This window comes from Homarus americanus, unplaced genomic scaffold (genome assembly GCF_018991925.1).
Source record: "Homarus americanus isolate GMGI-L3 unplaced genomic scaffold, GMGI_Hamer_2.0 scaffold10135, whole genome shotgun sequence".
In the NCBI taxonomy this organism is placed as follows: Eukaryota; Metazoa; Arthropoda; class Malacostraca; order Decapoda; family Nephropidae; genus Homarus; species Homarus americanus.
Genome location: NW_024756215.1, coordinates 17,340 through 42,313, shown reverse-complemented (window position 1 = coordinate 42,313; position 24,974 = coordinate 17,340). Strand labels below are relative to the sequence as shown.

General features: G+C 38.0%; 1 protein-coding gene across 1 annotated transcript in view; it reads left to right on the top strand.

The window, feature by feature from the left end:
- Positions 1-24,974, top strand: part of LOC121856741 (ceramide transfer protein-like) — a gene marked incomplete at its 3' end in the record, with an annotated part of 64,958 nt that overhangs the window by 27,095 nt on the left and 12,889 nt on the right. Inside the window, 7 exon segments of the mRNA XM_042352432.1 lie at positions 2,067-2,166; positions 2,537-2,665; positions 7,139-7,335; positions 14,445-14,648; positions 16,728-16,886; positions 17,265-17,490; positions 23,087-23,295. Coding sequence (XP_042208366.1) covers positions 2,067-2,166; positions 2,537-2,665; positions 7,139-7,335; positions 14,445-14,648; positions 16,728-16,886; positions 17,265-17,490; positions 23,087-23,295 — 1,224 coding nt within the window.

Sequence of the window (24,974 nt, the reverse complement as noted above, 5' to 3'; positions counted from 1 at the left end):
AAGCCTAGGTCGTGTGAAATTGTTGCTACAGTTTTTCCGTTTTCATACTGCATTATTATCTTCATTTTTGTCTCAAAAGTAATTGACTGTCTCCTTTTCTTCTGAGCACCACCACCACTCTCACTTCTACGCTTTCTAGTCATTATAAAGTCAATTAAATACTACTGCTTGGGAGCTGTACCCACGCGGTGACCCAAGCCACGCTCTCGTATGGGACGGAAACGTTTCGGTAGAGAAAATGCGCATGTCATTTGAAAAATTTTTTGGTCTCGACCTCGTGGTTGTATGTGAGGATGGTCGTTACGGAGAGCAGGTCGTAAGTCCGGGTGGACGTAGGTCGAGTAGGTCGTAAGTCAGGTAGGAGCTGTACTCATACTGTACAGTGGTCCCTCGGTTAACTAACGGTTCGATTAACGGATTAGCTCCTACAAGGATTTTCAGTTCGATTAACGAACTAACTCAAATGTAAGTCTGTATATTTTCTGCCACCAGCTGCAACTCTATTAATAAACTGTTTATTATTATTTTTATTATTATTATTATTATTATTATTTTATTTTTTTATTTTTTATTTATTATTATTTTTATTATTATTATTATTATTATTATTATTATTATTATTATTATTATTATTATTATCATTATCAGCTGATCGGCTAGTCCGCCAATACAGTAATTGGTTCTATGTTTACATTCGTTTTCCAATGAAGTAAATAAAAAAAAAAAGTTGGTCTCTTGAATATTTCTGCATTTTTTATATTAAAATTATTGGTCATTCTGAAATTTAGTAAACATATTGATAATATATACAGTACTGTATAGGGAACAGTTTTTTTGCGCTCATCAGCTGATTGAATCACCCAACAACGCTTCTCAGTTTAACTTTGTTTACAGTGCAGTGAACATCCAGTTTGTTGGTCTCTTGAATATTTTTGCATTTTTACATTAAAATTATTGGTCATTCTGAAATTTAGTTCACATAATGATAATATACAGTACAGTGCAGAAATTATTATGAAACATGAAGAAGGCATTAGAACCAATGCACTCTGTAAAGAATATGGCATGTCATCATCGACTACCTCTACAATCAGCTGTTTGATATGTAAACAAAGCTGTCGGTAATACGACATACACACCTCAAAGTAAGTTAAAATATAGTATTCTATTGTTTTTTATATATTATTGTACAGTACTGTATACTGTACAGTACACTGTACTGTATCTAGTTCATATTTAATGTTTTGTTAATTCTATTACCGGTATACAGTACTTTGTATGTATGTTTTCTGTGAGTTGGAACCAATTACCCAATATCCCATTGAAATAATAGATTCGGTTAACGAACGACTGTGGAACGAATTGTGTTAATTATCAGTTGAGCAAAGTCCGGTTTCTCCTGCACAGATTGATTAGGTTTATCTATTCACCTCCCAAGAACTCCTACTACTCCAATGAAAGCAAAAATTTAATTACAGGACAAATGTTATTAATGACTTTTAAAGTCATAAAGTTGGAAGAGCCGAAATATTTTGACAACTTATTGTTACTTCTGATTACTGGCTCAAATATGGCATTGTATAGTATAACATTAATGATCCATATTGCCTTTTTTAATCTAGAGCCACATGTGAAGGTTCCTTTTAGGCTCTGTTTTTCATAGACAGCTTATTTATTGTACGTACAGTATATACATTTGGTTATTCATCTCCCTGAAGAAGGTGGACTCAATTGAGACATTATTATTTTTAATATCAGTATTATTATTAACATTGTAAGATAAGGGGAAGACAGTGTATGGCTTTAAAGGATGAGGTTTTGATTGATATTTATCTTTAATTGTGAATGCATTGTTTATTTATCTTTTAATACATATCCCTCACTAGAGTACTGTACTGTACTCTTGAATTAATCACACTCAAGTTTAATGTTTAGTTAGTTTTTGTTTCTTTATGTGTGTTTTGGAAAATTGTGACACGTTATTTGGTATGAATACAAAGAAAAGTTAGGCCTATGTATATGTTCAGTTTAATTGACTAAGATTGTTGCTCATATATTTTCATGAGTATTTGGAAAGTGAGGGTCTTCGGCGACATGGAAGCACCATCTCACTCACCTCCAACACCTTCTCCACAACGTCTGGCTCTTCACTTAAGAAATCAAAAGGTCAGTGAGCTTTCGCAATCTCACAGCAGTTTTACTTTCATTTTATTGAGTTCTTGTGCTGTATATTGCTGCCTTTAGATTAATAGTTTAATTTTGTATTATGGTGTAAGAATTTTGAAGCTACTTTAAGAAGGCCAAACACAACTACAGTAATTTGCTACAATATGTTCTTATACCTAAGTTTACTTAACTTGTGTGGGTTGGCAACTTGATAAATGAATTTTATGTTATGCAAAATAAAATAAGTAAATCATATGTTTTATATGAAATAATGTACAGTACAGGTAGTTACAAAATACAGGTTATTGTTATATGAAATCTAAATCTATCAGATACTCTTTACAAATAGTCTGATATTTTTAATTTTTAGGGTTGAAAGAGAAGTTAGCAGAGCTTGAGACCTACCGAGATATTCTCTTAAGGCAGATGGACACTTTACAGTCATATTTTGATGTTTGTGCTGACACTGCCAAGGATTTGAAGAACACTGATGCCACATGTAAGTTACTGTGATATTATTTGGTCAACCAGTATCCATTCTGCCCAAAAATGAACTTAGAGTTTAATTTAAGGAGGTATATAAGGTATATAAGGACCTAGGCTATGATATAGTGGAATTTTAAGCATTATTCTGTAAGTACAGTATGCACATAGTATGTGTTCTGACTTACGTACAAATCCGACTTACGATCGTTCTCAGGAACGGAACCCGTTTGTAACCCGGGGATCCCCTCCCCTGTACAGTACTATCCACCACTTCTGCCGAGGAATTACTCGTGGGTAGGAGAAGGACCCCAATTGATTTTGAGTGCAAATTATTGTAGGTGGAAGTCACTTTTGATAACTGGAGGGTAATGGTGTTAAAAAGCTACTGCATACAGATCTAGTTTATAGGTGATAAGATATGGATCATTATTTTCCTATCTCTTTTTTGCTGCTGAAATAAATAAAAAATATATATTATGAGATACAATATAACCTCCTCTGTTAAAAATCCATGGGGTGTGACACATTCCATTTGACTAGAAAGACGTTACGGATGGTAACATTAAGTTAGGTACGTACACTATTCCTAAGCTAATATGAAGTAGGCAATGCTAGTTAAAGTAAAAATCCAAGTAGATGAAGAAATATAACAGGTACTCGGCCATTTATCTGGTTTCTAGGAAGCCAGATTTACCAGAAACGGTTGTTTTTTAAACTGGTTAGTTTTGAAACTGGCCACAATGCTTTTCTATTGGTATTGCTTCGGTGGCCTCAGTTTTAAACAGCCGACATCTGTGTGTAGCACAGGTACTTGCCTCTGTCTAATTTTTGTGGTAATTTACCCCAATTTATTATCATCATCTATTAACACATTTTAAAGGCTAGCTAAAGGAAAGTCAAAAAGAATTAATTTTTTGCTCCAACAACAATGCATTGCCATAGTCTTTGTTTGTCATGATGGGTGATTCTCCTCACTCTCTCGCCAGCATTTTTACGAGTGGTTTGTGACAGTGCATACTGCCTAACCACTCAGTACCTGAGGATTTTTCTTTTACGGGGAATAACCCACCTTGGCACAGGTCATCGACCCACAATGGGGCCTAGGGGACGAAAAAATAAGGATAAAAAGAAATTAAAAATAGAAGAGAAAAAGATTACAGTACAGGGGCTCCTCGTTATCTGCGATTAACTGGGACAGGTAAAGCGCCTCTGATAATGAATCCACTTAATGCAGGGAATTAATCCCATGAGAAAGAATGGAAATAGGACCATGATTTTGTACACAACACTCAAAAAAAATTTATATGATATCTTTTAACCTTAGAAACATATGTTAATTATTTAATAATACATTATATTAAGAAATTATTTAACTATAAGTTATCTCAGATCCTTAAAGTTCATTGGGGCCGGTGTGTTGAGGCAACGTAGGTTGTGCCAGTGACCCGGTGGTCCGCAGCAACTGTTGTTGGTGCACACTCACTCCAGTGGTTCATTGAGACAAAATACTTATTATAATGTTTTAAAAATAATAATTTTAACATAATAAAATATTTTTATTTACTTAGCTTCAAAGGTAGAGATGTTTGGCTTGATTGGTTTGGAGGTATGTAGTGTAGATAATTTCAGCTCCCTACAGCTGAAGACACGGGTACGGAGTCTGCCAAAGACTTGAGATGCACACTTGATCCGATATTGAATGTCTTCATCGATGTCTGCGGTGGTGGACAGGTGGGAGCCAAGATACTGAAAGTGGGTAACATTAGAGAGGGTAGGACCATTAAGCTGGATGGATGGTGGAGATGTGGCTGAACCAGAGGCAGGGTGAACGAGAATCTGAGTCTTGCATACATTCACCTCAAGGCCGAAGTGTACATACGCATCTGCGTAGGTGTTCAGGATCTCCTGTAGGTCGCGTTCAGTGTGAGCGACAAGGGTGAGGTCATCTGCCTACTGAAGTTCAGTAATGGAAGCTGCCGACACCTTTGTTCCGCCCTGGAGTCGTCTTATGTTGAAAATACCCTTCACCCAGTACTGGATGTCCTCCCTGCTGGGTAAATTGGCACTGGCACAAGTAAGGAAGGCAGCCAAGAAAATGGAAAAGAGAGTTGGTGCCAGGACACATCCTTGTTTAACCCAGGTTTGGATGGGGAAGAACTCAGACTAGGTGCCGTTGTGCAGGACACTGCCATTCATGCTTTCGTGGAGCTGCCTCACAATGGCAATGAATTTTGATGGGCAGCCAAAACAAGCTGAGGGTCTGTCAGAGGGCTTCCCTGCTGACGGAATCGAAAGCCTTTGTTAGGTCAATGAAAGCCATGTACAGGTCTCGACGCTGTTATCTGCACTTTTCCTGTATCTGGCGGGCAGCAAAGATCGTGTCAGTGGTGCCACGTGATGGTCTAAAATCACACTGAGATTCTGGGAGGAAGTTTTCCGCCCCAGGAAGGAGTCTGTTTAGGAGGACTCTGGCGATAATCTTGCCAGCTACTGACAGCAATGAGATCCCATGGTAGGGATTTTGTCCTTCTCTCATACATTCTCCAGGAGAGAGTGGATATGGCTGGTAAGCAGAGGTCCTCCTGCTTTATACACCTTGGCTGGGATTTCATCAGGCCCTGAAGCTTTGTTATTTTTCGTCTGTTTGATGGTAGTAGCTACCTCATCCAGGGATGGAGGATAGCTAAGGTGGGTCAGCTCTGGATGCTGAGGGACCTGCTAGGTAGTCAGGACATCCACATTGGTGTTTCTGTTAAGCAGTGAATGGTAGTGCTCTTTCCAGCACTAAAGCATGCCTTCATCATCTTTAATTAGGGAGTTACTGTAGGATGAGCAGAGGGGCGCTGCGCCATGAGTGATTGGTCCATAAAATCCTCCCTCCCTCCCTCCTTCCTTCCCTCCCTCAGAACCAGAAATGCTGTATGGTAAATCCAGGAAACCAGTTCACCTCAGGTACCAATCTTGGTGGTCAAATAGTCCGGTACCTGTACAGTACAGTAAAACCTTGATAAATCGGACTTCAATATATCGGAATTCGCTTTTTTTGGACTCTGAGATGTTCGGGTCACCAGAAAAAAAAAAATAAAAAAAAAAAATAAATAAAAAAAGAAAAAGAAATGGGGATGATTAATAAAAAAATCTTAAATAAACAGCACTTACTGAATACTGTACAGTGGTCTAATCAGATTTGCTATAGGCCTACTGAGAACTAAGACACTTGAGTATGTTAGCAGGCTGGGGCTGACCGGGTGTTGCCACATTTGTCAGGTTTATTTATTTATTGATTCAGTATTATATTCTCATATGATTGGCCTCTTATAGTTTATGGTTCATCATGATTAATATAACATCTTCAGTAAGTACCAAATGATCCTAAATTATATGAGAATTATGGTGAGACTGCATAATGAAGTGTTAAAGGAATCTTGGGGGAGAGAGCACCCACCCATGCTACCCTCCTTCCCTCCCCCAGCTGCTCCCAGATAAACATTTGTCTTCCACATACAATATACTCCTACACTTATTTGTTCTTATTTTTATAGTACTGTACAGTATACAGTTTTCTCTTTATTCATAAGACAAATTCTGTGGTTACTTACATATAACACTTTACAGTAAATAACAATCATCTCAGTTACAACAGTTGTTGACAACCAGACTTATATGTCTGATTTTCAACCCACAGAGTTTTGTTTCACATTCGATGTAATATTCTATTAATAACCTTGTTATACACCTTAAGACTTGAGTTGTTGAAGTGCAGTAATAACATAACATCAACTTATTTTCTTTAAACAGTTCATATAAGCAGTGTTATCTCTACCCCCCCTATATATTCACATTTTTCTGACTGGGGTCTGCCCCGATTAGTCTGATTTATGGAGGTTCTGCTGTAGATCTCATCTATTTTGTGGGGTTGTATATGCAATATTGTTAATTTTTAAATTGTGGCTATTGGGAGTACAGTATGGAGTTATGTGGAGCTAATTTTTATTTCCTAAATTCATTGCATTTCAAAAAGAACTGAAATAGTATTTGATTTATATGATTGGAAAACCTAAAAAAATATTGTGGAAAAATACAGTGCTAAGAGATTTCAAAATAAATTGGACAAAAATCTAAATAAAGTTGTAGGTGCTGCAACAGCAGAGTTGATAAATTCAGTAATTTGCTTAAATAGGAACAAATATAAGCAGAAGCATGCACTGCATTCTGGATAGGAGGGAAGGATTTCTACAGTGCCAGAAAAACTTACTGCTAGCTTTCAGACCCATCTGTATGTTGTGTGACCAGTACACTCAGGTCTGTTTTCAGGAAGTTCTAACTAATTTTGATATTTGTTAAAAAATTTTCTGGCAGTTCAGGTAGAGAGGATATTTTGGGTTATGATCTTTGGATAAAATAAATTTGCTTGTTTTAATATATAATGATACAGTACAGTACTGTACTATATTTACGATTTTAAATATACTGTGCTGTACCACAGGTAATGGCCATGATACAGAGCAAGATGGTGCTGTTGAACTAGCTGTGGCTGCTGAATGTGGCTTTGGAGAATCTCCTAAAGCTGGGGGCAGGAAATTTTCACCTGATCATCATCCTCACCCTCATGTGAACAAAGAATCTCTGCAGAAACATGGGGCTTATGCATTAGATTTCCGTGGAGAAGCTCTTACTTTCAAGGTAAGTTGCAAGCTAATAAGTTACTCTTGGTTTTAGGTTTTTTTACCATTGAAAAGATGTTGATAAAATAGTGTGGATGAGTTTATCTGGAGAACGGTCTTTAGAATCAGTCATGTATAGAGTTAGAAATTGGAAATGCAATTTCAGTACAGTAGAATCCCAATTATCTGGAATCCATGTAACCGACACCAAAAGGAAATAATAATATAAAATACTGTAGAAATTCCTCCAAAATCGGCTAGAATCATAAGTTTGAATACCACACACAATAGGAATGAGCTGCCATAATTATTGCTATGATAAACAATAAAATCAATAATTAGCATATCACAAAATACAATAATGCAAATTCTATATATAAAAAAATCTCCTTCCACACACAAACCATCTTCTGGGCAACATGACACAGTTCAGACAGTCACCCAGCTGACTCGTAGACCTGTGGCTGCTGCGCTGGCTGTGCGTATGCCATGATGTCACATTGGGAGGGAGCGCGGCCACGCAGTTAAAGCACAGTAACCCACCACCTCCACGTGCAGCCACTCCCACACATACACACCCATGCTCTTAATTTTTCTTATTTTATAGCTTTATATTTTCTTTATTTCTAAGCTATATCATTAATATACAGTGGAAAAAGTGTGAAAGAAGTTTATTTTTCTGAGACATGAATTTGCAAGGTCAGCCTGTAGCACTGTGCATTGTAAGATTATTGGGGGGATCCTAAGAATGAGGTTTATCTAACCAGAAAATCTTTTTAATCAGCACCTCTCAATCCCCATAGGTACTGGAAAACTGGATATCTATTGTTCTTGCTTAGGTCAGTACTGTACAGTAATTTGAATTCTTTTCACTTTAGCTCAGTAGATAGATATAGAGTAAGAAAAATTTTGAGAGAAAATTATTTGTGTGGTTATGCTGCACATTTTGCAACAAGGTTTAGTAATGTATAAACACCGCTTCTTGTCCAATCAGTGAAGTTAAGCAATGTTTGGTATAGGTAGTATTTGGATGGGTGACTGCCGAGCCCTAAGAACACCAGATGCTGCTGGCATAAGGACTCTAGAGGAAACAACATCTCATGGCATTCTCAGATGCCCTTGGTCAATTTGACTGAATATCAATAGTGATAGCCCTGTTAGCCAAAACAATTGGTGCAGAGCACTTCCGGGGATGAGAGATTTCTGGACAACCAGACGACCTTCTCAAACCCAATTACTGGGAAAAGTTTCTTAAGTGTCTAAACTGCACTAGCCCACTTCCGCAGAATGTTTCTGGGTGCTAGGGAATGTTTTCTGAGAGTCTAAACTACTGGGGTCTGTAAAAGCTGTTCTAATTAAGTTAGAAATTCCATTTCTATACTAGAATTATCCAGATTAGTTTACCTAAAAGTTTGGTTTTAAGTAAATATATTTAAAAACTAAAAATCCATATGATACGGGCATGAATGAAGCTGTGTGTTACAGTAAAGACTTATTTTCCACTCCCATGGAGCTGTGGGGGATTAGTGGGTCTTGTAACTGACCTGACCTGAAGCATGTCAGGTGGAGGTAGGGTGGGGGATTAGTGGTCTCATATTATTGACCTTCTGATGGAATGTCAGGTCACCCTTTCTTGGGTGGAGGATTAGTGGGTCTCATGGCCTGAAGATGTCTTGAATAAACACGGAAAAGTGTTTTCCGAGGGGCACATTTTCTGGAAAATTCCGAAAGAATTTTCTCGATACCCGGAAAATTCCGGGGATGGAGGATTTTTTCCCGGGTTTGAGAGATGAAAATGAGGTGCCGGAGTTGGCAGAGATGCTGACATGTGTCGGTATCATTGGGAGAAATGGACTGGGCAAGAGTAACCACAATGGCCTACTCCTCAGTAAGTGTGATGCACACAACCTCACTATCACCAATACGGTGGTCCCTCGGTTAACGAACACAATTCATTCCAGAAGGTCATTCGTTAACCGAAAATTTCGTTTACCGAAACCATTGTTACAATATTGGGTAATTGGTTCCAGCTCACAGAAAAGTATATACAAAGTAAAGCCATAATATAATTTACATTGCTGGAATTCTTATAAGATAGTGATTAATTTGAATATAAACAAGCTAAAATTTGCATTAGACATACAAATTTTAGATCTAATTTAAGAATTTTATTAGGGAGAGCAAAAATTTTATCTTTTGTGCAAAATATATGACGTTTATATTCAATTTATTCCCTGTCTTGCAAGGATTTCAGCAATGCAAATTATATTATCCTAACTTTAGTCTGAGGTATTATTTATTTTTAAACCTGTAATCCTAGTCTTTTTACCCAAACGTTTCTCAGGAAGGTGGAGGGTAGGGAGGGAGGGAGGGGTGACAGTGACATGTTTGACAGTTGGCGCCTGTGGTGTGAAGTATTTAATTGTTAATTTATGTCCTTTAGATTGAGTTTTTGTTTTTTGCTTATAAAATTTAATAGAAGTGACCAGGGTGAATTTAATTTGTATTGCTGGAATTCTTATAAGATAGTGATTAGTTTGAATGTAAACATAGAAGAGATCACTGAATTGGCTGAGTACCTCCTCAGCTTATCAGCTGATGTTCAAAACAAAATGTGATTTTCGTAAGGATTTCGTTAATCAATTTTTTTTCGTTAACCGAATTGAAGATTCTTATGGAAGGTAATTCGTTAAGCGAAAATTCGTTAACCGAGGCGTTTGTTAACCGAGGGACCACTGTACCTTGTTTAGGCAAGCCTACAAGTTCAAGGGTTCGTGGTAACACCCATGATCCAAACAATGGCATCTCATTGTCAGAAAAAGAGATAGCTGAGATGTCCTCATCACCCAAGCCATGTGTGGCTCAGACAACTATGACACTGATCATCAGCTTGTTAGAGCCAAGCTCTCACTTCACGTTGCCCCAAAATGGCAAATGCAGCAAGTCTTCAGAAGAGGTTTTAGCACTAAGCATCTGGAGGATCCAGCAGTAGCACATGCTTTCAGAGAGCAGCTCGAACATGGGCTGATACACAACCCAACATCAAACAACACAAATCTCAGTGCCGAATGGGATATTCTCGACACTGTCATGACAAAAACCTGCAGAGACCCTCGACCAGATCGAAGAATGCACCAGGACTGGTTTGATGAAAATGGCCCGGCAATCAATGTAAGCGTTAATGATAAACATGCTGCTTTAACTGACTGGCAGAACAACCCTCAATCTCGGACCAAAGCTGATACCTTCCACAAGAAGAAAGCGGCAGCCCAGCGTGAACTTCGCAATCTAAAAAACAACTGGTTTATAAATAAACCATGTGAAACAAAAACTTGCATATCAGCACAAGATGAGCAAATTTTTCAATTATATTAAAACATTTTATGGGCCAACCACTCGTGGGGCAGGCCCCCTCCGCTCATCTGACGTTAACTTCATAATTAAAGACGATGAAGACATCCTTCAGCGCTGGAAAGAACACTACCATTCACTGCTCAACCGAAACACTGATGTGGATGTCCTGATTACCCAGCAAGTCCCTTAGCATCCAAAGCTGACCCACCTCAACTATCCTCCATCCCTGGATGAGGTAGCTACTGCCATCAAACAGATGAAGAATAACAAAGCCTTGGGGCCTATGGAATCCCACCTGAGGTGTAAAAAAGCAGAAGGACCTCTGCTTACCAGCCGTCTCCACTCTCTCCTGGAGAATATATGGGAAATGGTGGAAATCCCCCAAGCTCTTAAAGATGCTTCCATTGTCAATATTTAAAAGAACAAGGGAGACCGGTCAGGCTGTGGCAACTACCGTGGGATCTCGCTGCTGTCCCTTGCTGGCAAGATTATCGCCCAATTCTTCCGAGGCAGAAAACTTCCTCCCAGAATCTCAATGTGGCTTTACACCATCACGTGGCACCACTGACATGATCTTTGCTGCCCACCAGATACAGGAAAAGTGCAGATAACACCGTCGTGACCTGTACATGGCCTTCAACGACCTAACCAAGGCCTTCTACTCGGTCAGCTGGGAAACCCTTTGACGAACCCTTAGCTGTTTTGGTTGCACACCAAAATTCATCGCCATTGTAAGGCAATTCCACTATGGCATGAACGGCAGTGTCCTGCACAATGGCACCCAGTCTGAGTTCTTCCCCATCCAAACGGGGGTAAAACAAGGATGTGTACTGGCACCAACTCCCTCTTCTATTTTCTTGGCCGCCTTCCTTAAGGCCAATTCACTCTATCCTTCACGTATCGGCAACGGTTCGTCAAAACTGCGAGCTTTCACATCTTCCATCACCGTTCCGTCAGCGATCGGTGAGTCGATGTGTAGCTTCTGAGTAAAAATGGCACTATATTCATTTAGCAAGAAGAAACTTGCAGTTACTGCACTTCTTTTGGATGAGGAAGAAGCAGAGAAAAACAAAAAGAAGAGACTGTGGATTCACCAGTGTTTAAGAAACAAAACCTGAGGGAGAATACAGTACTGGACTTTATTCAAGGACTCTCAAAGTACTGCCTGAGAATGCTGACATTATTGTTTTTGCAACTTGTATTTTGCACAATTATATTAGAGATCAAGATATGACAGACATTAAAAGCATCACTCCTTCAAGGTTAGAAAACAACTTTTCTGGTTTGGCTGGACAAGGGGGAAATGCCAATCAACGTGCCTTTTATGCGAGAGAAATTTAAACAATTCTTTATCAGCCCATCTGGCTCTATACCTTGGCAGTACAGTAAAACCTCGATTAACCGCCCACATATGGGGGGAAGGGGCCGACGGATAATCCAAAAGGTCGGTTAATAGTAAATAAAGTCTATGGAAATGAAACATACATTTTCAAAGTACCTATCCCTAACCTACCTCATTGAAGTTCCTATATTCATTTTTGTTCATTTGCCATTCATATTTCAATAGAATTTGCTTTTAAACATTAACCACTTTAGTAAATAATTATGAACCAGCACAGAAACCGTGAATAAAAAATGGAAAAGTCAAAGAACATGTGGCATCACAAAAATTGTGACCAAGTCCCAGGTTGCTGATCTGACTTTCTGCCTCATTTACACACAATTGCAGGGTCTCAATTATTTCTCTTGCTATTGACAACACATCATACATACAGGTATATTGTTTGTCACTCTTGATTTTTTTCATTTTTTGCATTTCTTTATTATTATTATTATTATTATTATTATTATTATTATTATTATTATTATTATTATTATTATCATTTTTATTATTATTACATTATCGCCCCCCAGGCCCCGATGTGGGTCAGTGACTTGTGCCCGGGTGGGCTAATCCCCGTTTTTTTTTAGTTTTTTTTAATTTTTTTAGGGGGTTCGGGATCGACGGTTAATCCAAAAGTCGGTTAATCGAGGTTTTACTATAGTTAAATTAAACAATGCAGTGTTACGTAACAATAAAGGATAATCTCTTACCTGGTTTGTTTATTTCCTCTCCTATTATTTTCCACAGTCTGTCCTGATAAACTTTATCGCTATTTTTTATTTTTTTTGGAGGGGGGAGGGGGGACATATCATATAGTTCTTCATATCTGTGAACCAGTTCAATGAGCTGTTCATCCATGAAGTGAAACAAATGTGAATAAATCAGCTAGGACTATATCAAGCTGTAGACTCTCCCGCCTGCTCTCTAGCACGAACGTGACGGAATGGAACCGAACCGAACCGATACGTGACGGTGACATGCCGGTTAGGTATGAACAGCTCCATTTGATTACATGTAAGAAATTTTGACGGACCGTTGTCGATCCGTGATGTTACCAATATATGATGGATAGTGTGAATCGGCCTTTATTCGTGCCAGTGGCAATTTAGCCAGCGCGGTGGACATCGAGTACTGGATGAAGGGTCTTTTCAATATACGACGACTCCAGGCAGGAACAAAGGTGTTGATAGCTTCCATTACTGAACTTTAGTATGCAGACGACCTCACCCATGTTCAGGAGTTCCTGAACACCTACGCAGATGAGTATGCACACTTCAGCCTTGAGGTGAATGTTCGCAAGACTCAGATTCTCTTTCAGCCTGCCCCTGGTTCAGCCACACCTCTACCATCCATCCAGCTCAACGGTACTACTCTCTCTAATGTTACCCACTTTCAGTATCTCGGCTCCCACCTGTCCACCACCGCAGACATCGATGAAGAGATTCAGCACATGATCAGATGTGCATCTCAAGCCTTTGGCAGACACTGTACCCGTGTCTTCAGCTGTAGGGAGATGCAGTTATCTACAAAGTTAAACATATATCGAGCAGTGGTCCTCCCCACCCTGCTATATGGCAGTGAGACATGGGTCACATACAGGAGGCACCTCAAGGCACTTGAAAACTTTCTCCAATGTAGTCTATGTTCCATCCTCTTAGTTCACTGGGAAGTCAAGAGAACAAATGACAGTATTCTTGCCAACACCAACTGTAGGAGCATCAAGGTTACCATTATTCATGAACAACTACATTGGATTGGCCATGTTACCTGCATGGACAACAGTAGACTACCAAAGTATCTACTTTACAGTCACCTAACGAATGGTAAACGTAACGCTGGTGGGCAACTGAAAAGGTGTAAGGATAGTCTTCAGACAAACCTGAAAGGGTGCCAAATCGACCCCCTCACCTGGGAGATGATTACTCCACCCCGTAACGCTTGGAGGAGCACCACACAAGAAGGTGTCAATATTTTCGAGTTAGCCCGACTGCATACCGAGGTCAGACAAGCACCAGCGCTGGAAAGACACTGGCTCCACCCCTCCCGCACTAGATGTAGCTCTCCACACGTGTAACATCTGTGATCGACCCTGTCAGTCCCGTATCGGCCTTTTTAGTCACCTCAGAGCTGCCCAATGAAGGTGACATCCTCAATAACTCATTTCATTGTATCACATTGTATCATAACTGGATGATCGTCATACTCGATTCCGAGTGACAGCAAAGTAGGAGTTGAGTGTGTGTGTTTGTGTGTTTGTGTGTTAGATAATGGTGTAATGTTCACCCTGCAATATAGCATGAAAGGTATTTTAATTGTTTAAAAAAAAAGGGTTGTTTTACTGAAATTGTGGACTATTTATTGTTTTTAAAAATGGCATATATTTATTTTAGGCAACAACAGCTGGGATCCTGACCACCTTAAGTCATTGTGTTGAAGTTATGAACCAACGTGAAGAGTCATTCAAGAGGCGACTGGAACGTGAGGGAGAAAAGCGTAAACGATTGGAGGAGAGGCTAAAGTATGCTCTTGCTGACAATGCACAAGAAAAACCAAATGCAAGAAGAATGGTAGTCATGGGAGGACCAGATTATGAGGTTTGTTTTTTATATAAGAAAGAAATATACCATTCATCAAATATGGTCTAGATTCTGTATATTACTTAGTACTTCTACATTAAGAGGAAAATAGAATGATTTAGAGTGTTCGTTAGTAAAATGTCAGTCCCTAAATAGCCCAATAAATTGGTTAATGGGGATCATATTACTGTACTGTTATGTATAATAAGATGGTCTCTTAAATTGAAATGTATTGTACAGTACAGCAAAAACATGAATCCTATTATATATGCTTGATTCAATTGGTAAGAATTTTTTTTTTCTCAAATTGGAGTGAAAAGAAAAATATTTAGTACCTGTCAGTTGCAGAAACACTGCTTAAGTGATTAGTTGGGTGGGGGGGCCCCTCTCACAGAAAAGACAATGTGGATAAAACTGAGAACTAGTCTTAATGTTTACTAATTAGGAGGATGCACAAGATATATATATTTATAGACTACTGTCACCCCTAACAGTCTTATACAGTATATTTATTCATCTCATTTGTGGGATGCACCTCAGGGTAACCTATAACGTTACAGCTGACACTAATTAGTCCAGCTGACCCGTTGTAACCCTTGCCTTGGGAAATGAATGTTGAGAGCTAAGGAGGTTTTTGTTTGTTGTCAGCAATACTGGATTTCTAGTACCAGGTCCAAATCAACTGTTTTTCTGTTAATAGCAGGTTGGGCTATAAGGTAAGTCAAGCCTATACCTTTTATATAGCACTAGTGGATGTACAGTCTGTGGTGATGCTACATGACAATTGCACTGTTTACAATGTTTGGTAACTTCAGTATGTCTTTGCTTAGGTTGCAAGTGCAATTTCACTTGTGTTCTACATTCACGTGCATTATTCTGTTGTCAGTTATTTGTGGTGCCATCAAGTGGGCAGAGTTTTTACTTTTTTTTCTTTTGACCCTGTTGATGACTTGACTGTTTCATCACATTATCTTGCTGGAATAATTAAATTTTGTTCTCCTTTATTGTTTAGAAAGACTTGTAAAGAGGAAAGCAATGATGTATTGTATGTATCATGTCCTGTCCTCTTATATAGCAGCAGTTGGGAAACCATTTTTATTCTGGGTGGTGCTGTGGTGTTCTGGAGTGAATGTGTTTCATTATCTGCTTATATCACCAGGTCAAGGTAGAAGTTTTAATTCAGTCTTTGTTTCCATTTCTTGTCTGTCAGATGATTTCCAGATGGGTGACTGTCCTAATTTAAGGGATTTAAGAAAGAGGTTTTTGGTCCTGAAAGTAATCTTGAAAGGTTTTAAATGGAAGTTACAGGACCAATTAAATAGTTTTCTTGCTGAGTTACTGGGGTGTGTGTTACACAGCTCTTGCGTTTCCTTCTACCTCGCCTTTATTTTTTGAAGACTTCTATATTTATGGATAATTTTTAACAGGCATCAGGCTGAAAATGGGGAATTAATTCTGAAAATCCATTTCATAAAAACCCTCCTCCTTGGGGTTTTCCTTGGAGGTTCCTTGGAGGTCAACCAATTATGAGGATGGTATTGGCTCCTTCTTTACAAATTGGGCCTGTATAAGAACAGATAGTGCATATGCTTAATCTCGACTCATTTGCTCCCAGCCCTAATTGACAACTTTAGGTTCTCAGACTTCTTTTTGGGCCGGAAGTTGGGCTGATTTTTTAAGTAGCTCCAACTGCTTAAGACTAGGACTTCTATTGGTTCCAAAGCCTGGAAGCTTAGTAGGCATATTCTTGAGTAATTTTTTTAAGCTTAGTTATATAATTAGATTTCAGGGGTAATCCCCATTTTTTTCATGTTTTTTTTTTAATTGGTTTTATATTAAAACTATTCTATGAAAACACATTGGAGAGTATTTGTCTCTGTATTGAAAATCACTGAAAATAAGTCTGAAATACTATGTCTGGAATTGGTTTATTAAGTTCAAGAGTTACATTTGATTTATAAGTAATTTTGTTAACTTGTATCTATTTAACATAATGACTAAGTTCAGGAGAATGCTGTATATAGATAAAGGAAGTACTAAAGTGATATCTGACAGTAAAAATTTATTATTTAGTAACAATGCTGTGATTCATTGCAGGAAGGGCCACACAGTGTAATAGGAGAAGACGAATTCTTTGATGCTGTGGAATCTGCTTTGGACAAAATGGATGAAGAAGAGGAATTCAGGGAACGCCTACGACAGAAACAGTTGGCAGCTCCTCAGAAACCTGCAGCCACACATCCTCTCTGGCCACAGGTAAAGTTTTATGGAAATTTGTATGAGGTATGAAAGTTTCCAATAGTAGTAACTGTTTTGAATGTGTTTCACAACCTACAGGTAGTTTAGATAAAGGAAAGGCATCCAGCCATAAAACTTGTTACAAATTTGCCTGATGGCAGCCAGAATGCCACACTATCAGGTAATCATGACTAACCCACACAAGTGAAGAAGGTGGAGGTAAAGCAGTGATGATGATGATGGCAATGATTGATTCACTGTATATTTCATCATTAAAATCTTGAATTTATAAAGTAACTTAATGGAAATGCAGTTGTCATGCTGTATGGAAAAATAATGTGAATTATGTTATGATTGTGAATTAGGAAGCTGAAAATATATTACATCCTCTGCCAGATTGAGAAACTAACAATGGAGCAGCTAGGTTATGCTCAACAAGGTGTTGAAGGAGGGATATGGCAAATCTTTGCTGAGGAAGGCGAGATGAAGATGTATCGGCGTGAACTAGAGGAAGATGGGTTGGTTGTTGATCCTCTCAAAGCTGTGCATCAAGTACGAGGAGCAACAGCACACGAGATGGCTCACCACTTTTGGTCACCTGATGTTAGATTTGAATGGGACAGTAAGTATTATTTAATTTAAAAAAAAAATTCTAAAAACCTGTTTTTGTGATATAGTCCAGCATGGGACGTCTAGCTTTATACCCAGGTATGTAAATGCCTTGCATTAACTCGCCAGGCCAACATACAGGCAATTAAAACATCTAATAATTACTTAAATACGTAATACTAGAAGGAAACGTTGCTACCTGGCATTTAATTGCAATTCTCAAAACCCTCCATCACACGCACTGCTACCGTCATTTTCTTGCCTGGCGAATCAGCTGTAAATATGCACAAGGAAAGCTCTTCTAATTTGTGTTGTAATAGCTGAAATACTAAGTGCCACGAGGATTTTATATTTGGTATTTATACTTCTTAGCACGGTGAGGAAATCGAATGACTTTTATTTTGTTTATGTCTCTCAGATATTGTGTTTGGGGCAAATTTTTATACGGTCTGGATGGCGACCACGCACGCTCATCTTCTAACTAGGAAAACAGTAGATCTTTAGTGACTGATATCCTCTGCTTTCAAGTCACTTAGTGAATGATGCTTTTTATCCTTCCGGGCTCTTCTTCACTGAAAGAATATACTGTATCTACTGTATAAATATAAATTTTATCTTTCGGTGATCCAGTAAGAAAATCTGCCTGTAAGTATCTCTCCCCAGCTATTTTGACGTCAGGTGATGGTCAGTCAATCAGTCACAATTTAACGGCATGATTATAGTTACCAAAGTAATTAGAGAGAAACTACATATACAGTACAGTCGGCCCTTAACATACGCGGGGGTTACGTAACAGAGATACCCATGGATGATAAAAATCTGCGTATATGTGCTGCCCCCCCCCAAAAAAAAAAACCTGGTCCCCCATGTCCTTATTTACCGTATATACCTGTGTGTAGTTCAAGTTTTTAAGACCAAATTATTTGGCAAAAAATTGGGGGTCGACCTCTAAACGGGTAATAGTTTCGTTAGGTTGAAAAATATTTACCAGTAACTACCAGTAAACAATGGAAACGATGCACCAACGCACCACCAGCTGTGAGTGTCGGTACAGTTGCCAGGGCACATCTCTTGCGTCATCATTGCAAGCCCAAAGTAGCCAAATCCATGGTATGGTAGCACAGGACGATGTAAAAACAAAGTATTCATTTTTTAAAGTTTATTTATAGATACTGTACATAAATTTTTGTTCATTACATTTGAAACATCAATCTTTGTTAATTAAATTTGAAACAAAAGAAAACTACGATACCGTATTTTCATTAAAATATTACATCACAAGTATATTTTACCTTAACTGTGACTGAATGAATATAAGTATTCTCAGAAATAAATATGGAAATATAATATTTTTGCTGGAATGACGTACATATTACAGAGGAAAGACGAAAACAATGACTTTCGCTTTCTTTCGTTATTCAAAAGATTTTACCGTAATCGCTTTTCGAATGGTTTTCAATTAAAAAACTGTTGTACTCGTACTGTATAACAATAATATTCTATTCTATCATTAGCCTTATAATCCCACAACTGAAAACCATTCGAAAAGTGATTACGGTAACATCTTTTGAACGAAAGAAAGAGAAAGTCATTGCTTTCGTCACAATATTATCCCACTTTCCACTGTAATACGTACATCATTTCAGCAAAAATATTACATTTCCATGTTCTCAGAAATAAATGGTAGTTTTGTTGAAACGTAATGTACAATACTTAATATTAAAATGCAAAAATAGCTATAAAAACAATTAATACACCCGTAATGTACTGGCTGGCATCTCCACTCGTCCCTGCTCCCGCTTCCAAGGTCACCACTCCTCCCAACTCGCTCCCTCCGCTCCCTCCTCACCGTCACTACTGCCGACAACGAACACAAATGTTTTGTGAATAACTGCACCTCCACTTCCTATGTACAGTACTGAACTATACTGTGCTGTGCATTTTTACAAAGAATAAACATGGCAAGAAAAGCTATTAAAAAAAAAGAGATAAAAATTTCACTTTACTGTACAGTACCAATCCTCGGCGACAGGACGGGGGTCATCGGGCTCATCGTCACTCAATTCCGTAACGGGTGGTGAAGTGGGGGCGACTGTGGATTCAGCTGCTTCCTCACTGCCGCCAGTGATTGATGGTGTTAAATCTCTTCTTCGGTGATCAAAGAACATGGTGATGGGGAGTTGTCGTCTCTTTCTTTCATTTCTTCCATGATGTTTTTGTATGGAGCGAAAACGTCATCCATCCCTCGCATGAATTTCAGGGCACGCACCATGGAGGGGTCCATACTATAGGCCAGGTTTTTCAGTGCCTCAATATTCCTGGTCATCTCCCCCCAACTTCCCCAACGTTATTTCTTGGTGCTCTTCCTCATCCTCTTTCCCTTTCGCTTCCTCTTCCTTGCCTGAGTCTACTAACTCCTGTAGATCCTCCTCGGTCAGCTCAGTGTCGTGCTCTTCAATTAGCTCCCTAATCTCGTCCTCTGCCATGTCCCGGAAGCCTTCAGCAGCCACTTTCCTTGACAGTGCCAGGGTCTTTCTGAATATTTTTATTAAAATCCATCAAAATCATTTTCCTTGTCATCGTCTTAAGCACCAAACATCTCCTCCCAGTCTTTTCCTTGAACAGGGCTAGAGGGTACGTGTTTTTCGAATCGTTTTCAATTAAAAAAATGTTACAGCACATGTATATTTTACCTAAACTGTGCCTGAATGAATATATTCTCAGAAATAAATAGTAGTTTTGCTGAAACGTGATGTATTTCAATGTAAAATAGTTTTCGGTTAAAATACTGTTATATTACAATGATATTATATTCATACTGTGCTTGATATACTACATTCACGGAAATGTAATATATTTTTGCTGAAATGACGTACGTATTAGTGGAAAGTGGGATAAAATCGTGACGAAAACAATGACTTTCGCTTTCTTTCGTTCAAAAGATGTTACCGTAATCGCTTTTCGAATGGTTTTCAGTTAAAAAAAACTGTTGCATCACAAGTGAATTAGGATAGGATATTATTGTAATACAACAGTTTTTTAACTGAAAACCATTCGAAAAGCGATTACGGTAACATCTTTTGAAAGAAAGAAAGCGAGTCATTGCTTTCGGCACTTTCCACTGTAATACGTACATCATTTCAGCAAAATATTACATTTCCATGTTCTCAGAAATAAATAGTAGTTTTTCTGAAACGTAATGCATTTCAATGTAAATTAGGATAAACTACATGAAAACAAAAGATTTTACCTAACCTTCCGATGTTCAAGATATGTTACTCGGTTTTTTAGTAGTTTTCGGTTAAAATACTCTTATATTAGTGATATTCTATTCATACTGTGCTTGATATAATACATTCACAGAAATGTAATATTTTTGCAACTACAATGCTGATGTCAACACAAGCGTGGTTACAGCGAGACTAACTGAGTGAGGGAGAGCTATGCGTGTGTGTGTGAGGTTGCGGGACCGGGCGGTGTCCCGTGTTCGGTGTCGCGCGAGTTGAATGGCGCGCGATTTGAATGTACTTCAATTACAGTTTTACCCCGCCTAACGCGGTTTCACTTAACGCGTTTTCGCATATACGCGGTGCCTTGCCAAAGCTGAACTTTCACTTAACGCGGATTTTTTCCACATATACGCGGTGAGTGTCCGAGACGCTATTTTTAGATTTGCCCCACCCGCCACCCTGCCTGACTGCCTGTTTTAGCTCATAAAATTCATACAAATTACCAGGCCAGAATATAATTTACATTGCTGGAATTCTTATAATTTGGTGATCATTTTGAATATAAACATCATATATTTTGCTTTAAACTTACAATTTTTAGATAAAAATTTTTCTCTAGGTAACTATGGTATCTTTTGTCCAAAATATATGACATTTATATTCAAAATATTCCTGGTCTTACAAGGAATCCAGCAATGTCAATTATATTATCCTAACTTTAGTTTGAGGTATTATTTATTAAAATTTAGTGGTTATCCCACACATCTCCTTGGGACGGTTGGTGGGGGGTGGGGGGGAGGGAGGGACCGACCGACCGACCATCTGTTACCCTGTGAAGAATTATTATTTTTTTTTATTAACTGAAGATATTTGTTTTAGCTCATAAAATTCATACAAATTACCCGGTCAGAATATAATTTACATTGCTGGAATTCTTATAATTTGGTGATCATTTTGAATATAAACATCATATATTTTGCTTTAAACTTACAATTTTTAGATAAAATTTTTTCTCTAGGTAACTATGGTATCTTTTGTGCAAAATATATGACATTTATATTCAAAATATTCCTGGTCTTACAAGGAATCCAGCAATGTCAATTATATTATCCTAACTTTAATCTGAGGTATTATTTAATACTAAATGTTAAAAACCCTGGAAGGGAGGATTGGTGGGGGGTGGGGGGGAGGGTTGGGACTGACCGCGCGGTTGGAAGAGGGGGGGAGGCAAGGTGGGGTACTTTGATTGACAGATAGTGTTGTGAAGATTATTTTTTTTTTTATTAACTGAAGATATTTGTTTTAGCTCATAAAATTCATACAAATTACCCGGTCAGAATATAATTTACATTGCTGGAATTCTTATAATTTGGTGATCATTTTGAATATAAACATCATATATTTTGCTTTAAACTTACAATTTTTAGATAAAAATTTTCTCTAGGTAACTATGGTATCTTTTGTCCAAATATATGACATTTATATTCAAAATATTCCTGGTCTTACAAGGAATCCAGCAATGTCAATTATATTTTCCTAACTTTAGTTTGAGGTTATATCTCCTTAAAATTTGGGAGGTGGTTTTTCCCCAAGCGTGTAGTGTGAGAGGGGGAGGGAGTTGAGTCCATTATTTGAATGGACATTAACTTGGCGACTGTATTTCTCTATTTCTCTTAAGTATTAATTGTGTGCATGTACCATCATAAAATTAAGATGTTATTTTTACTACAACATAGGTATGTGCCTTCAAAAAGTGGAGTTTGGGGGTCGGGCCGGTTTCTATTGGAATTAATCCCATATGTTCTGTTGTTCACTTAACGCGGATTTCACTTAACGCGGGACCCTCTGGGTTCAATTGACCGCGTTAAGTGGGGTACAACTGTACTTCAATGTACAGAATATTCCTCCGGCGGGGCAATCCGCGTATTTGCAAATCCGTGTATTATAAACCCGCGTATGTTAAGGGCCGACTGTACTATACTATTTAAATAATTTTGCTATCCTTCAGTTTTAAGAATGGAGGAAAGGTTAAACAAAAATTATGCTTATATTATCTTCGGTGTTTGGCAAATTGAATAAATTTAACAGACACCTGTCTGCACCAGCTGTTTCTTTAAAAATTATGAATCGATGATTTTCTGCAAATATTTATGGAGGACATAGTAATCCATGTATTCTATGTCAGTCATAGTATGCAAGCAACACAATAAGGAGGATAGAAATGTATTAGCATGCTGGGATAGTTAAAAGATCGATGGTATATTTCTGGTCAAATATTGTTAGCTATTATGCTCCTTTAAATGTTGCTGCGTATGTAATTTGCAATGTAAATTTATGATAGTGAGTTGTTATATTTACAACCTTCCTTTCCTTTTTCAGCTAGTATTGAACAAATGACAGTTCTGGACAGGATATCGGATGATACACTGATTTTCCTGCAGCTACATAAGAGAGTCTGGCCAACAGCACAGCGTGATGCTCTCTTCTGGTCACACATACGACAGATACCCTCCACGGATCCGGCCAATGGAAATGCTCATGACACGTGGATCGTTTGTAACCAATCCACAGAACACCCAGATGCTCCAGTAAGTATTGATCTACTAATATGTGGGAAAAGGGATGTGAATGTAGTGTGTATTGTAGACAGAATAGATGGAAAATATCTTGTGTAATTGATAGGAGGTAATCAAAGACTTGATACTTGTCAGTCATAGTGAAGTAATACGATTAATTCTTTGTGAGCAACAAGACATTATTGTACACTCCATGCTCTTTTGTCGAGTAGTAGTTCAATAAAGTACTGGACAGCTGAAATTGCAGAGAGACTTTGTCAGGTCTCAGTTGGCAGATTATTATAATATTGGATCAGTGCAAAAAAAAGTACTTAGAATGAAGCTAAAACATAGTCAGTGTCAAATATCAAGGAGGGCCACTTTAAAAATATTAATGACTACAATTACTTTGTCTAAATGTATATTTTTTGTAATTTTCAAATCTGGAAATTCTTGTTGTATACAAATACCTTTTTTTTTTCCTCAACACCAGTACCCATGATGCTATTTGCCTGTCTGTTTTTGGTGCTTTGTTTGATTAACAGAGACATTACTGAGCAGTATGTGATTTGAGTGAGTGAACTAGTGAGCTCTGCCATGGTTTGACCCTTTAAATTCAGGCATAGTTTAATGATGTTTTTTGTTAGAGGAATTGGGAATTTGAAGATTTATAAAACATGTTAGAACTTCTCAAGGTCACACATCTCTGAAACTGACAGTTTGGTGAATATGTGAATTTGGGAAACTAATGAATGACTTATAATTATAACATGGGTGCAGTGGACCTTGGGATCACACACCTAAAATATCAGATACATGCAATATTTATGTGTGGATCTGAAGACCATAAACACAACTTGTCACATACATAATCTAAGATACCAATTACAATTTGGATATGGAAGTGAATGTAAAAATAATAAAAATTTACATTCATCCATGGTGCAGGACAGTAATAAAAGTAAATATAAACCAAAGACAAGGTACAGACTTGCACTTACAGTACATGTTATACATTTAGATTTACGTATATACCAATTTAAAAAAAAACCATGAGGCATAAATTCACTAATTATACCACAGGCTTTAACACCTCTCATAATACATTGACATTCCCGTTAGCTGGAACAGTTGATGCAGGGCACTTCCGGGGATGAGAGATTTTCGGATAACCAGATGACTTTCTCAAACCTGGAAAAATTCCTTATCCCCTGAACCTTTTCCGGTTACTGGGAAAAGTTTCCGAGTGTCTAAAATATGCATCTTGCACAGACAGATACTAGCCCAATTTCCCAGAATGTTTCTGGGTATTGATGTTTTCCTCGAGTCTAAATTACTGGAATCCGTAAATACAGTTCTAATTAAGTTAGAAACTTCATTTCTTTACTATAGTAATCTAGAATAGTTTATCTAAGAGCTTGGTGATATAAATATATTTAAAAATTAAAAATCTCGAGGATATGGGCATGAATGAAGCTGTGTGTTACAGCAAAGACAGTTATTTTCCACTCCCATGGAGCTGTGGGGGATTAGTGGGTCTCCTGGACCTGACCTGACCTGACACAATGTCAGGTGGAGGTAGGATGGGGGATTAGTGGTCTCATAGTATTACTGACCTGATGGAATGTCAGGTTACCCTTTCATGGGTGGAGGATTAGTGGGTATCATGGCCTGTAGATGTCTTGAATAAACACAAAACCTAAAGTATTTTT